The 13,465-nt window shown below is 46.1% G+C and overlaps 1 protein-coding gene across 3 annotated transcripts in view; it reads left to right on the plus strand.

Moving 5' to 3' along the window:
• Positions 1 to 13,465, plus strand: part of Slc14a1 (solute carrier family 14 member 1 (Kidd blood group)) — a 40,061-nt gene that overhangs the window by 15,391 nt on the left and 11,205 nt on the right. Inside the window, exons 1-6 of one of the 3 annotated variants that reach the window (XM_048418988.3) lie at positions 1,012 to 1,286; positions 3,754 to 3,905; positions 7,245 to 7,401; positions 7,875 to 8,064; positions 10,149 to 10,277; positions 11,962 to 12,154. In XM_048418988.3, coding sequence (XP_048274945.1) covers positions 3,759 to 3,905; positions 7,245 to 7,401; positions 7,875 to 8,064; positions 10,149 to 10,277; positions 11,962 to 12,154 — 816 coding nt within the window. In that variant the 5' untranslated portion in view covers positions 1,012 to 1,286; positions 3,754 to 3,758. Of the gene's footprint in view, positions 1 to 1,011; positions 1,287 to 3,753; positions 3,906 to 7,244; positions 7,402 to 7,874; positions 8,065 to 10,148; positions 10,278 to 11,961; positions 12,155 to 13,465 lie in introns of those variants that run through there. The other 2 variants (XM_048418991.3, XM_048418992.3) reach the window with 2 other exon arrangements.

The raw sequence follows: 13,465 nt of genomic DNA on the forward strand, positions 1-13,465 counted from the left end.
ATGCCTGCCAGGTGTTTAACAATGCTGGCACCCAGAGGAAACACTCAACCCCTTTTAGGTCATTCTTATCATTTTTTATCACTATGGTTTATCATCATTATTATGGGAAATTGTGCTTCGTTTATTGTGGTTCATTAATCATCTTAACGAACACCAGAAAAGAAAAAAAAAAATAGAACGATTCCTTTCATTCCCAAAGCTGGCCTCACATGAGCAGCAGGGGGACAAGGTTTTACCAGGAAAAAAGGTGTAAAGAGAGATTTGCCTGAATCTCAAAGTGCTCATAGTGAACTTGAGCCCACCCGCTCTCCCCTGGGATCAGCCCCAGGCACTGGAGGGGCCCCCCTGCAGAGAAGGAGCCCAGTGGTCTGGCTCACGTCCAGCGGTCCAGCGGGTGGAGCCCGAGAGTCCTGGGCTGCCTGGCGGAGGGCCGATAAGGAGACTGCACATCAGCGCGCGCAGAGGAGACCCTCTAGGAGCGGGAAGGGCTTCTTTTCTTTTTTGTTTTTTCCTAATTCTTTGTTCACATAGTGCCCACGACTTTACTTTATTTCTGCCATAGTGGAACAAGCCACAAAACTGAGGTCGAAGAAGAATGGGGAAGAAAGGGACTTTTCATTTCAGTGTTAGTTTCTGCTCTGCACCTCCGTCTGCTAACATTTTAAAGGCTGTGCATCCTGGGCTTATTACCTGAAAGAGGAACAACCAGGGAAGCATTTGTGGGTTTGTTTGTTTGTTTGTTTTCCTGCACAGGCAACAGATAGCAATAACTTGTGTCCCCCTTGTCTCTGCTCCCTCTCCCACCGCCCTGAGCCTTGTCCTCATACCAGAGCAGAAGCGTCAACTCCAACATATTCCCATTGCAAGAGAAGTCATTTGTTGTTTAAATGGCACTCTGTGGATCCTTTTTGGTTACAAATCTTTCCAAAATAAACATTTCAAGGTGGGGGTAGGAAATGGCATAGAAGAGGAAAAGTGAATTTGAGTTTGCTTATCACTGAGTAAAGACCCCTGGATGCCGTGGAGACATCACAGAACCATTGGCACCATGTCAAAAGAAGAGAAAGCAAGGGCACTTGAGACACTGAGGCCAGTCAGGCCCCACCCTACCCCCCTGTGTTGTCTGGCATTGATGAAATGGGAGGAGAAAGCCAGTTCACAGACCTGAAGAGCAGACTGTGGGTATAAAAGGGTGAGGTGCCTCTCCTGCACCACCTCTTCCTTCTGAGAGAGCCTGGCCACTCTTTATCAGGCGTTGCCTTCTGCCACTGGGAGCCAGCCGCAGGGTAAGTACCCCCCTCGTCTCTGTTGATTCCAGTTATTCTCGTTGGAGCTTGTCTTTGTCCCCTTAATCTTGTCCCTTTTCCTTTTTAAAGACAGAACACAGGTTTGAGCATAGATGTGTCTAACTCCAGAGACTATACTTTGTATTATTATTTATTATATTAGATATTTTAACGATACAAGTTAATGAACTTCACTGCAACATTTATATACATGCACAGACTGTATCTTGATCGTGTTTGCTTTCCTTTCAGCCCTCTCTGGCCTTCTCTTACCCTCTTGCCTTCCCATTGCCAACTCTGCTCTCCTTTAAATGATGAACTGTGTCTCTAATTATTGGAACTGAATAGTTGGAGTTCTGGTAGACTAGAAGGCTATTCAACAAAGCCACAGTCCTCTTCCCAGAAGCTTAAAAAGCAATGCTTCTGCTATGATTCCTGGGGAGAGCGGGAGCTGCACTGGGCTGATGTGGACGAGCCTCCCCACGGGGCATTCGCTCTGTATAATAAATGGGCTGGCCTAATCGACACAATGAGAAGTTTCTTCAGGCTGCACTCTTGAAAAACATGAAGCAAAACTGGCGACAGCATTTTTATGACTCACAAGAAGATGTGGGGTACAGGGAACAGCCCTTCCCAGTTTGGGGCTTGGGGCTCCAGTGCGTGTGCTGTCCTGCCGAAGGGAGTGTGCTTGTGTGCCCATCGGGCACTCCGATCAGTCAGAAGCGTAGCCAGAGAGTTGGTGGCTTCCTGCAGTGCCCCATGCCTGCACAGTTCAAGGCTCTGAGGAGCGGTGTCTGCTGTGGAGGGAAGTGTTTTAATCAGGAGGCAGAAATACCTGACAGGGTTTCTTTGTTTCTGATTACAGCTCTGAGGAGAACTGAGCAGTTCCTGCCATTGTGATCAAAAATGACCTAAAATAAAGATTAGACAAAGTAGCAAATAAATGTCCGCGCAGAGAGTCTTTTTTTATTATGACAGAACACAAAAACGTTTCAAGAAACCCAGATCTAACACTTGGTATTATTTGAAGCAATACTCAAAGCATGGCAAATTGAGGGCTTTCAGGCCTCTCCAACTGAGCCCATTACTAATCCTTGCCTCAGAACAATGGGGTTCACTGTGTGTGAGAGAGTAGGGAAGACAGTAGACGTGAGGCCTTCGCATTGTCTCAGGGCAAATACTGAGCACTGCCTCACTCCACTGGTGATTTGGCCTCTCAAACATGCGTTCCAACTCCCACCAGCAGGTTCACCACACACAGCTTCCAGAATATTCCTGAAGGCTCATTGATAGCCTTGTCAGTAATGCACGAGAGAGGCTGACTTTGAGGAACCACTGGTATTGTTTTTAACAGACAGTAACTGACCTCAGAGAGGGCACGGAGCCCTTTCTTTGTCATTGTTTGACCCGGTAGCCCAGACTGCAGTGGACTGACACCCACTTCAGATCCTACCTTGCAGAAGCTGCTACTGCCATTTGTGACTTAAATACAACCCGGGGTGACACTAACTTGCCTGGCCCCAAACCAGAAGACAGAAGCACAGGACTTAATGCCTGCATAAGCTGATTCTGCCAGCTGTGGACTGGGTAGACTTGAGAGGTACCACTGAGTCTTATTTTTATAACATGAAACCATGCGCTCTCTAAACCATGAGATCTCAAATATTCATGTATTTGTCCAGTTCTGTCCATAAGAAAACGTTGATGCTGACCTTGTGGCGATAGTTCTGTGGGCTGTGTGTGCTGAGGAAGGCAGACAGAGAGCAGAGGAGGCAGTAGGGCGCTCATCCTGAGGAATCGTGACCCTTTCCTCGTGTTTTCCTTTTCTTTGCTTTCGATCATTTTGTTTTTTATTCTTCCTTTCTTGTCTCCCACTCCTTAGCAAAGTATAAGATTCCTGCCATTGGGACTGCTTGGTGTTGTTTCATACCAACCAAAATTGCTCATATTGCAAATGCCAGGAATACCAGAACTAGCCAGATAACTTACCATGAGCTCGCTCGCTCTCTCTCTCTCTCACACACACACACACACACACACACACACACACACACACACACACACACACATCCTTTTTTCCCCTAAGATAGGTCAGAAATATTTTCCACAGCTGCAAATTCTTCAGGTTGCTTTGGTAAAGTTTCCAGGTTTCAGACCAAGTCAGTAGAAGAATCTGAAAATAAAGTGATTGATAGAGGAAGAGACAAATGCCACACATAGAACATTCTAGGACTTCTGGGTGAATGCAATGAACACAGTCAGTGTCCTCTTTCCTCCCTCCCATTGTAAGCTCCTTGACAAGTGGGGACCTTTGCTCTAGGACACCAGGGCAGGGAATATTTTCCCTTATCAGAAACTCCCACGAGCCTGTCTGTCTCCCCTGGTCTGGCTTTTCCTGTGCTCCCCAGAGCCAGGACATCTCCTGCTGATTGACATCTCTTTGCCCTTTGTCATATATGGAAAAAAGGAAGGATGAGTGAACAGTCTTTGCTTGGTGGTACTGATGACGTCCATCACGGTCCTCTTTGGATAGACCCTTTTGGAAATAAAGCCCGTGAGGCAACACCAGGAGGCTTCAGACGACTAAGCTTGGCTCTGGCACTCAGGTGGAAAGAACAGGTAGGCTCCCTTCCAGCAGTTTGGCCCTTGGGGAACCTTAGAGCCTGTTTCCAGCTTGGTGTCTCTTATGAGCTCAGGCTGGGCGTGGGTAGTCAGCAAGGTCTGCTGGGCATAGTGCCGTGACCTAGCTACCCCGACAGGTAGAGGCTCTGCCCCTGAGCCAGGGCATTTAAAGGGCCTTGGAAAACGCAGGAAAGCACAGCCTAGAGGTTAAGATTCTCCTGCTTGTGTTAGCTTAAGATCCCCTCATTGCCCTCTCCTCTCCACGGAAATTCAATGTGTGAGCATCATCTAGAACGTTTCTCTCCTGGGCACAGTATCCAAGTTCCCAAAAGAGACACAGATTTTGTAGGATGAGAACATTCTAGAGTGAGCAAGATTTAAACTACTGATTTCTCCTAACCGGCCCTCCCGCTGGCAATCTGGAACAGGTGTCAGGGATCTCAGGCGCTGCAGGAAGATCAGCCGTTTAGAATAACTGGCTCCAGGGCTTCTGGGGGGTAACCACCCTGTACAGTTAGGACGGGCCCTACTCTGTGGTGTGGGACAGTGGGGAACCAAGTTACAGCCCTCCAGTGCACCCCAGCGATTAAGTATTGAAGACACAGCTCTAGGTTGGGCTGTGGATTTGAAGGAAAATAGGTTAGTCTTCACTTGGGGTGGTTCTGCAGGGGACACAGGCCAGTCAGGTTCCCAGTCGTGTCTGGCCAGTTACACTATCAGGTTTCGAATCTCTAGGGTGATGTGGCATTTGAAACTCTCTTAAATAAATACAGGCTGGACATTTTGAGAGCAGGCACTTGTGTTTTCTGGAATTGATTTCTGTGGTGGGTGGAAACTGCCGATTTCAGGCCTTGGCACGCTCAATTCCAGCAACTCAGGACAATTGTCCTTCGAGCTTCTTCGTGTCATGGCCGACACTGAAGCCTGATGCCTCCTGTAACCGGGGGTGACTTTGAAAGTGGGTTGCTGTTGCTAAGGGTCTAACCCCACAATATTTTCAGTTATGAGATTTAGGGAGGGAGAGGTCTAAAATAAGTGATAGTCACTGCTTAGGTTATGAAATAGAAGACCCTTTCTCATAAGTGCTGGATACTTAAATGAATTTGTAAATTTTAGGCATAGAGCAGAGTTATGTGGGTGTGGTTTAGGTTCCATGACTCCCACACTTTTCAGGGCAAAAAAGAAAAAGAAAAAAAGAAAATCTCAATACAAAGATTCTCTGAAAGACTCGCAAATGTTGGTGTCAGCTTGAGTGTTGCCCAGGCACAATGACCTTGGTCTGGAATGCATTGTAGAAATGGCTCCAACTTTGTGTGATGATCAATGGTGCACCATTGTTTAAGAAACAGGAAGACAGCCAGGCGTGGTGGAACATACCTATCATCTCAGTACTTGAGTTGCAGAGGCAGGAGGATCATAGCAAGTCCAAGGCCAGAGAGAGCCAGAGTGAGAAGTAAAATTGTTATGCAGTAATAAGTCAATAATGAAACATTGATTCTGTACTGGGATTAATGTAAGTCAAAACTAGAGTCCAGAATTGTAAAAAAGACATCATTTTATTGGCTATCAATGACTAGCTGATGAGTGTGGCAAATAGAAGGGACCAGAAAGAGCTGGAGGAACTTTGTCCATGCCGTGAGGAGAGGTGGGCTGGAGTATAGGTGCAGCTCTGGGCACTCCCTTGGTCTTGTCTTTTGCGCCTGTGGTTTCCACACATTCTCCACTGAAGGCCTGTAAGGTTGACGATGGGGCTGCCAACTTCCTACTTACCTGTCTGTGCACTGTGCTTTCTTCATACAACCGGGGTGACCTGGCTGTTGTCCTCCCCGTGTCCACCTCTACCAGTGTATCGTTGGTAGTCCTCGCATCTGTGGTTGGCACCATGAATTCTTCATGTTGTGTCTGCAGGGCACCAACCCCAAGGATGTTGGCTCTCTCTTATTATACCCTTGCTGTGAGAACTAGGTAACCCTACAGTCAACACACATTCTGCCTCTAGTGTTTGGGTTCTGGTAAGACATTCTGACTATAATAAAACTTCGTGCATTCTTATAGCATGCAACCATTTCAGCACAATCTTTGGCTTTTGATAGCCTTGTCCATTTCTACCTCTCTAAGTTTCTAGATCAGCAGTTCTCAACCCTCCTAATGCTGCAACCCTTTAATACAGGTCCTTGTGTTCTGGTGACCCCCAACCACAAAGTTGTTTTCATTGTTACTTTATAACCGTAATTTTGCTACTGCTATGAATCATAATGTAAATACCTGTGTCTTCTGACAGTCCTAGGCAACCTGTGAAAGGGTCACTCAACCTTCAAAGGGGCCTCGACCTACAGGTTGAGAACTACTGTTCTTTATGGTGTATCTTTCTTACTTTTATGCATTTATATGACTGAGTCCAAATTACAGATTATCTGAGGCAACCGCCTAACATAAGAACACATTCAACCAATCCTATTCTCAGAGACTGGAGAAGGAGATCCTTAGGTTGTATCAACACACACAAACTGTTTTTTTTCCTTTTTCAAAGAATTCGTAAATAAAATCAGTAGTTTGGATGATTCATACATTGGTGTTTTTCTGGGATAGAATCTCATGCAACCCAGTCTGTGCTTGAACCATTATGTTGCTGAGGTTGGCTTTGAACTCCCAATTCTCCTGCCTCTAGCTCTCAAGTGCTGGGACAGGTGTGTGCTATCACTCAGATTTCTAATTACTATTTTGTAAAAAACAAAAATGCAAATTTTAAAGTTACTTATTTTGGGCTGGAGAGATAGCTCGGAGGGTAAGAGCACTGGCTGCTCTTCCTGAGGTCCCGAGTTCAATTCCCAGCAACCACATGGTGGCTCACAACCATCTGTGATGTAATGAAACCTGATGCCTTCCTCCCCAGCAATACATTGTATGCTTAATAAATAATCTTTTTTTTTAAAAAAAGTTACTTATTTTAGCTCTTTCTATACTATTTAACTTGTTGTGTTGACATTATCTGTTTTTCTTTTTTCTCAATACGGCTAAGTCCCCTGAGTGCAGGAAATGGGGGCTCAACAAATACTTGTTAAGCTAAGAACCCGAGCCTTCTGAGGGTACAGAAAAGAATCTTCTCATGGTAGCATTAAAGACACCAAGGACAAAGGTTGATGTTTGATTTGGATAATGAGTTCCTCAATGATCCTCCAGGGGGAAAGAGCGAGTTCTCAGGCCCACAGCACTGCCTCAGTCTAGGCGAACGCCCCCAGACTCATCTTCCAAACAACTGTACAGCCTGAGTTAGCCAACCCACAGGGTTCTCATTCAGGATGTTTACAAGCTCTCTCCTTCCTTCCTTCCTTCAAGGACCCAGAGGAAGAGATGGCCTTGGAAGACAGTCCCACCATGGTTAAAGTAGACCGGGGTGAAAACCAGGTTTCATCATGTCGGGGGAGACGCTGTGGCTTCAGAGTGTTTGGCTATGTCACTGGTGATATGAAAGAATTTGCCAACTGGCTTAAAGGTATCTACACATTCGTTTGGTGAGAAATGGGAGAAGCAGCTTCGAGGAAACCCTTTGCTTGTGCTTCTGCCCCTGTCTTAGCTCTGCTCTCAAGCCGTCACTGGAAACAGTTTCCTGTTTTGCATCTTCTAACTTGCTAACCTTTTCACACCTTTGTGTGTGTGTGTGTGTGTGTGTGTGTGTGTATAGTGGGGAGTATGCATCCTACAATCTCAGTACTTAACAAAGAAATTTCCCTACTGATAATTCATTGCTTTGGCTTTAGTTTGTACCTCTGGGCACGGCAAACGGGAGCCTTAGCTGCTTTCTGAAGCCTGAGTTCCAGTAGGGCCGGGTGGACAGACTATAAACAAGCCAAGGGGTCAAAAGGAGGCTTCAAAAAATACCCAAAGGTTTCAGCTCCGGCAGGTTCTGGTGGCTTTGTTCAGGGTGACCTTGTTTCTTCCTTACCTCTACTCACCTTGTCTCTCCAGATAAGCCTGTGGTGCTCCAGTTCATGGATTGGATTCTCCGTGGCATATCCCAGGTGGTGTTCGTCAGCAACCCCATCAGTGGAATCCTGATTCTGGTGGGACTTCTGGTCCAGAACCCCTGGTGGGCTCTCTGTGGCTGTGTAGGAACTGTGGTCTCCACTCTGACAGCCCTCTTGCTGAGCCAAGACAGGTAGGCAAGCCTGCATATGCTAGCTCCCTTATCTTTCTGAGCCACTAGCTGGGCAGCTACCATGGGCAGTCATAATAAAGCCACACCTTTCCAGGTAAAAGGAAAAAAAATTATTCCACAGAACTCTGTTTGCCTTTCGTCAGAGGCCAGAGGATCACAGATAGTCTTCTATCCTTCTCGTCTGAATAAGGGACCAGTCGGAGTCTTACTGGCTGTGTCTGGAAGCCAGGACTCATCTAACACCAGGAAAGAGCTTGCTGAAGTCTCCTTTAGTGATACAATTATTTATTACAACTTGAAGCAAACTGCTTCTGAGCTCCTGAAAAGAAGAGGCTTTAGCAACCCCCTTTATATCTCGCATCCCTCACTAGTGTAACATAGTTATCTCCTTTCCTGGGCAATGCAAGCCAGTTCAGTTCCCAGGCGTATGCAAAGCTCTATCCCAGGTGTAATCCCTCATTGTTTTTGCTGCAATGAAACACGATTCTGGGCTAGCTGTGCAGTTCGGTGGTAGAGCACTTGCCGAGCATGTACGGAACACGATTCTGGGCTAGCTGTGCAGTTCGGTGGTAGAGCACTTGCCAAGCATGTACAAAGCCCTGCATTTCATCCCGAGTCAAAACGACAATTCCATTTAAGTAACTGACTCGTCCAGTGGCTGGCACTGTGGCCTCTCCTGACTTGTAAATATTGCCATTCATTGTCCAGTGACAACGCTGAGGGAGGTTCAGTCTGAAGGGTTCTCCACTGTGCTCAGGGACAACTCCAATTTCAGGAGGATTACTGAAAAGAGACAAAGGACTTTGAAACTAGAGGCCGACCGCTGGTGTCCTCGCAGTGCTGAGCAGATATGACGCCAGCCTATTGGTTGCACTGGCACCTTTGTGCACAGTCAGATCAAAGCGGGGAACTCTCACACCCACTGCAGGGTGGCTCCTCCCCACAGGCCCTGCATCTGACCGAACTTCACAACCTTTACCCCCTAGGTCCCCACAGTCATTATCTCTGAGTGTCAGGCTGGAAATGGACCTTATTGTCCTTTATGATGCCTTCATCTCCAATTTTCAGAATCCAAAAGGAGGGAGCTTGCCAGACTAGGGTCTTATTATACAGAAATATTCCCATTGCTTACTTGTGGCTTCTGGTTCCTGATTGTGCCATAGATTCCGTTACAGCCAGAGTGGAGGCTGACCTATAAAACAGCCTTTGAAAGTGACGTTAAGGCCAGGCGGTGGTGGCGCGCACCTTTAATCCCAACACTTGAAGCACTTGGGAGGCAGAGGCTGGCAGATCTCTGTGAGTTCGAGGCCAGCCTGGTCTACAAGAGCAAGTTCCAGGACAGGTTCCAAAGCTACAGAAAAACACTGTCTTACAAAACCAAAAGAAAAAAAGAAAGTGATGTTAAATAGTAAGCACAAAGCAGGCATATTCGTCAGGGTTCTCTAGAGGAACTGAGGAGACAGACTGAGTATCTTACCATCACAGGGAGGTCTCAACAAGAGGGGCTAAGTGTGCACATAATTAAATAGGTGCCTGGACAAGTAAAAATCATCATTTTTATCTGCAATAACCTGGAGATGTACACTTAAAGTCCGCAAAATAGAATCCCAAGAAGACGAAAATGTCCACTAAGTTGACATTGGATGTTTCTATGGAAGAACTCGTCTTCCAGGAATCACGTGTTTCTCACTGAGAAATCAGACTTAAGACTGTTTGAAAGACGTATTCAAGTCAAGGTCCCCAGTGATTTAAAATAAATAAGACTTTCCTCGGGAAAGACTGAGCCAAGAGCGAATTGCCCTACCCAGGGCCCCTCTCCTCCACCAGATGCCATCCTTACTGTGTCTTGTGGCGTACCCTGGGGGGCCTTGTCCCAGGTACACATTTCAGAGTTTTATCTGTGTAGATTTCCCTATACAATTTAGTTGTGTTTGCATGATTCATAAAAGGTTTTGGAACACATGCCTGGGTATGACTGTGTTTTCTAAAGTGGATGTGATCTCTAGAAGTTATGCCTGTTGTCTATGTCTGACCCTGACTATGTCCACTCAGGCAATGTCTGTGCTGTTCCCCCATGCCTGCAGGTCAGCGATAGCAGCCGGGCTCCACGGCTACAACGCCACCCTTGTGGGAATCCTCATGGCTGTCTTCTCGGACAAGGGCGACTATTTCTGGTGGCTGATATTCCCTATATCTGTAATGTCTATGACTTGGTAAGTTGTGCTTGGTCTTCAGAATGCCAGTGGCGGGTAGAAGGAATGAAGGGCTGGTGGTTAAGGAGCACATGTTTGTAAGGTGATAATTACCCTGTGAGTCAATGCTAGTAGCTGTGCACCACCGTCAATGTATCATTGACCTTTACACCTTAAGTAGTGAAATAGGGCCGCCAAGTTGGTTTATCAGAAAAAGACACTTGTCGCCAAGGATAACAACCTGAGGTTAATCCCAGGAACCCACATGGTAGGAGGGAGCTGACTTCCCAGTGTTCCTTTAACCTCCACACAAGCCTCTCTATGCACGCCCACACATGCACACTTACCCACACAAACACAGGTTAAATGTAAAATAAAAGGAAAATCGTTAAGTGGTGCCAGGCACCGTGGCACACGCCTGTAATATCTGCATTTGGGAGGCTAAGTGAAGCCGACTGCTGAGTGTAAGGTCAGCCTGGGCTAATAGTGAGTTCCAGGCTAATCTGTCTAGAGAGGCTATCTAAGGAAAAAAAAAAAAAAGCAAAACAACGTAATAATAAATGGTAATGCCACAAATTTAAAAAATACTTAAAAATTAGAAACAGATTATACCTTTGGTCATGGAAACTAAAGCAATCATCTTAAAAGGTGTGGATTTTCTCACAGCCAGTTATTGTCAGCTGCACAGCCCCTTCATCCAGACATTCTCAACCATAACTACGCACTTAGCGCATACACCTGCTCTGTGCTGTTGCCTAGATGCTGAGGTTTTTACATCCCCCAGGGGATTCTAAAGTAGAGCCGAAGGTGCCCACCCCATCAGCTTAACCAAGCTGCCCACCTCCTCTTTTGTTTTCTAAATTCAACCCCATCTTTACACAACCTGGATCTTTAAAAACTGGCTTCTGTGTCCCAGCCATAAAATTATCTTATTGATACTTCATATGTGTAATTTGGCTACAGCTATGAATCATAATGTAAACATCTGGTTTGCAAATATCTGATATTTGACCCCTGTAAAAAGGCTGTTCAACCCCTGGAGGAGTTATGCATGACCCACAGGTTGAGAACCACTGATCTCCACCATCCAAAACAAGTCCAAGCTTGCACACCATGGAATGAGGAAAAGACTGTGTGTGTGAAGTGAAAGTCTCAAGGTGATCAATAGCAGCTCAAGGACAGACACTCTGACCACTCCTACAGAACCCTTTAGTCCCCAGCCTCAGCGCCCCAAACCCTAGCCATTTCTTTTCTCCAAAATAGAAACCTATAGAGAAGACAGACAGAGTGTTATCTTCCAGATTCAGGACAGTGGCAACCCTGGGGTGAAGGATGGACCCCAGGACCACAGGGCACTAACTATGCAAATAAGATTTCTCTTTATTACAAGCTCCAAACTTGTTTTTAAAACCTTGATTATAACTTACTCTGAGCCACTTTTGGGGTATTTTTTTCCCCAAAAAAGTCAGCCAAGAGTTCATTTTGTGGTTGTGTTAGATAAGTTGTTGTCTCTGCAATGAGTCTCATCCCAAGTCACTGCCCGCCCCCAGCCTCATATGCCCTGTGGAAGGTTTATCAGCGTACTATTTCAAAGTTTGTTAGCAACTGCAACAGGCCACCTAGCGGAGAGGCCGCCTCGCGGAGAGGCTGGGGGCTCATCCTGACTGCTCGCACTGATTCCCATTCCTCTGTGACCTTCCTTTAGCCCACTCTTCTCAAGTGCACTGAACTCCGTGTTCAGCAAATGGGACCTCCCTGTCTTCACGCTCCCTTTCAACATGGCGCTGTCTATGTACCTTTCGGCCACGGGACATTACAATGCATTCTTTCCGAGCAAACTCATCACACCCGTCACCTCCGTGACCAATATCACATGGACTGAGCTGAATGCCCTTGAGGTAAAATATCAACTTTTTTTCCCTAAAAATCTGAGGACAGTTCTTTGGAAATCAGATGCTGTGTGGAGTTTAGCCCTTATCTGCGTGGCTGAGACAAGGCAGGTGATCTCTCATTGGGTTAGAACATTCGTGAGCAGCTTACCCTATTTGGAACTGTTCGACTTTTTGGGCTCTGCAGTACCTGGCTGTTCTGTATGGCTGTTCTGTCTTCTTACAGAATGCGAAGGGCTCTCAAGGTAGAGTGGGGCGTGGAATCTGTATCAACAAGCTCCTCCAAATAGTGCTGGTGGACACAACTTGAGATCCGCTGAGTCACAGAGTGTGGATATGGTTCACCTCCTTACAGACAGGCACAGAGAGCTGTGTTTTGTTTTGTTTTGTTTTAAAAAAAAAAAAAAAGTGCTTCTCACAAATCAAATTCCGGCTCTTTCCATATGTGTTTCTATAAGAAGTCTGCAGAAGGTTTCATGTGTATGTGTGTGCATGTGTGAGTGCATGCGTTCCTGTGTGTGTGTGTGTGTGCGTGAGTGTGTGTGTGTGTGTGTGTGTGTGTGTGTGTACAGATTGCAATAGAGCTTCATACATGCCAGATACTCTGCTACTGAGCTGCGTCTTAGAACCTTTCTTAATGTTTCTTAATTTCTGAAACTAAAAAGATATTGAAGTCAAAGAAAATAAAAGAGGTATTGCTGGTTTGGGTCTTAGTTTAAAGTGCAGAGTCGCTCTCCAGCTGTCAGATTAGATGTGCCCTTTCGCCATCCTCTCTGCTGAGAGAGGAGAACACGGGAGGCGTTTACATAGCGTTTGCTTTATCTTTGACCCAGTAAGCAAATGGCAGCGCTTGGAACTAGCCCCAAATGTAAAGCACCTGCTGTTTAAAAATAAGACTGCCAAACTGTATCACTCTCTGGGACTACACTGTCTCAGAAGACAATCACTAGCCCCGTTTAAAGTGAGACCTAGATGCATTCACAACTCAGTTTCTCAGCTTCACCTGTCACAATTCAGATTCTCAGTAACTGCGTGGCTAGTGCCTGCTGCCCTGGAAAGCTCAGATAGGGACTATCAACAGGACGGTTCTGAAGGTCAGTTGACCTCCCCATATTCTGAGCTTGTTTATGTGATAGCTCACTAAACCTTCCCACCCCTGTCTACCCAAGAGATACGTGGATACCAAGTTCAGAGATAAAAAGCCTATTCAGTCTCTACCTGTGCAAAGTTCCCAGGTCTAGAAGAGATGGGAGATGACTATCTATAGATAAGACTGGGTGCAGAAAGCATTTAGTGACCACGTTGAGGTAGACCAAGTCT

Source organism: Myodes glareolus, chromosome 13 (assembly GCF_982192425.1).
Source record: "Myodes glareolus chromosome 13, mMyoGla1.1, whole genome shotgun sequence".
NCBI classification, from domain to species: domain Eukaryota; kingdom Metazoa; phylum Chordata; class Mammalia; order Rodentia; family Cricetidae; genus Myodes; species Myodes glareolus.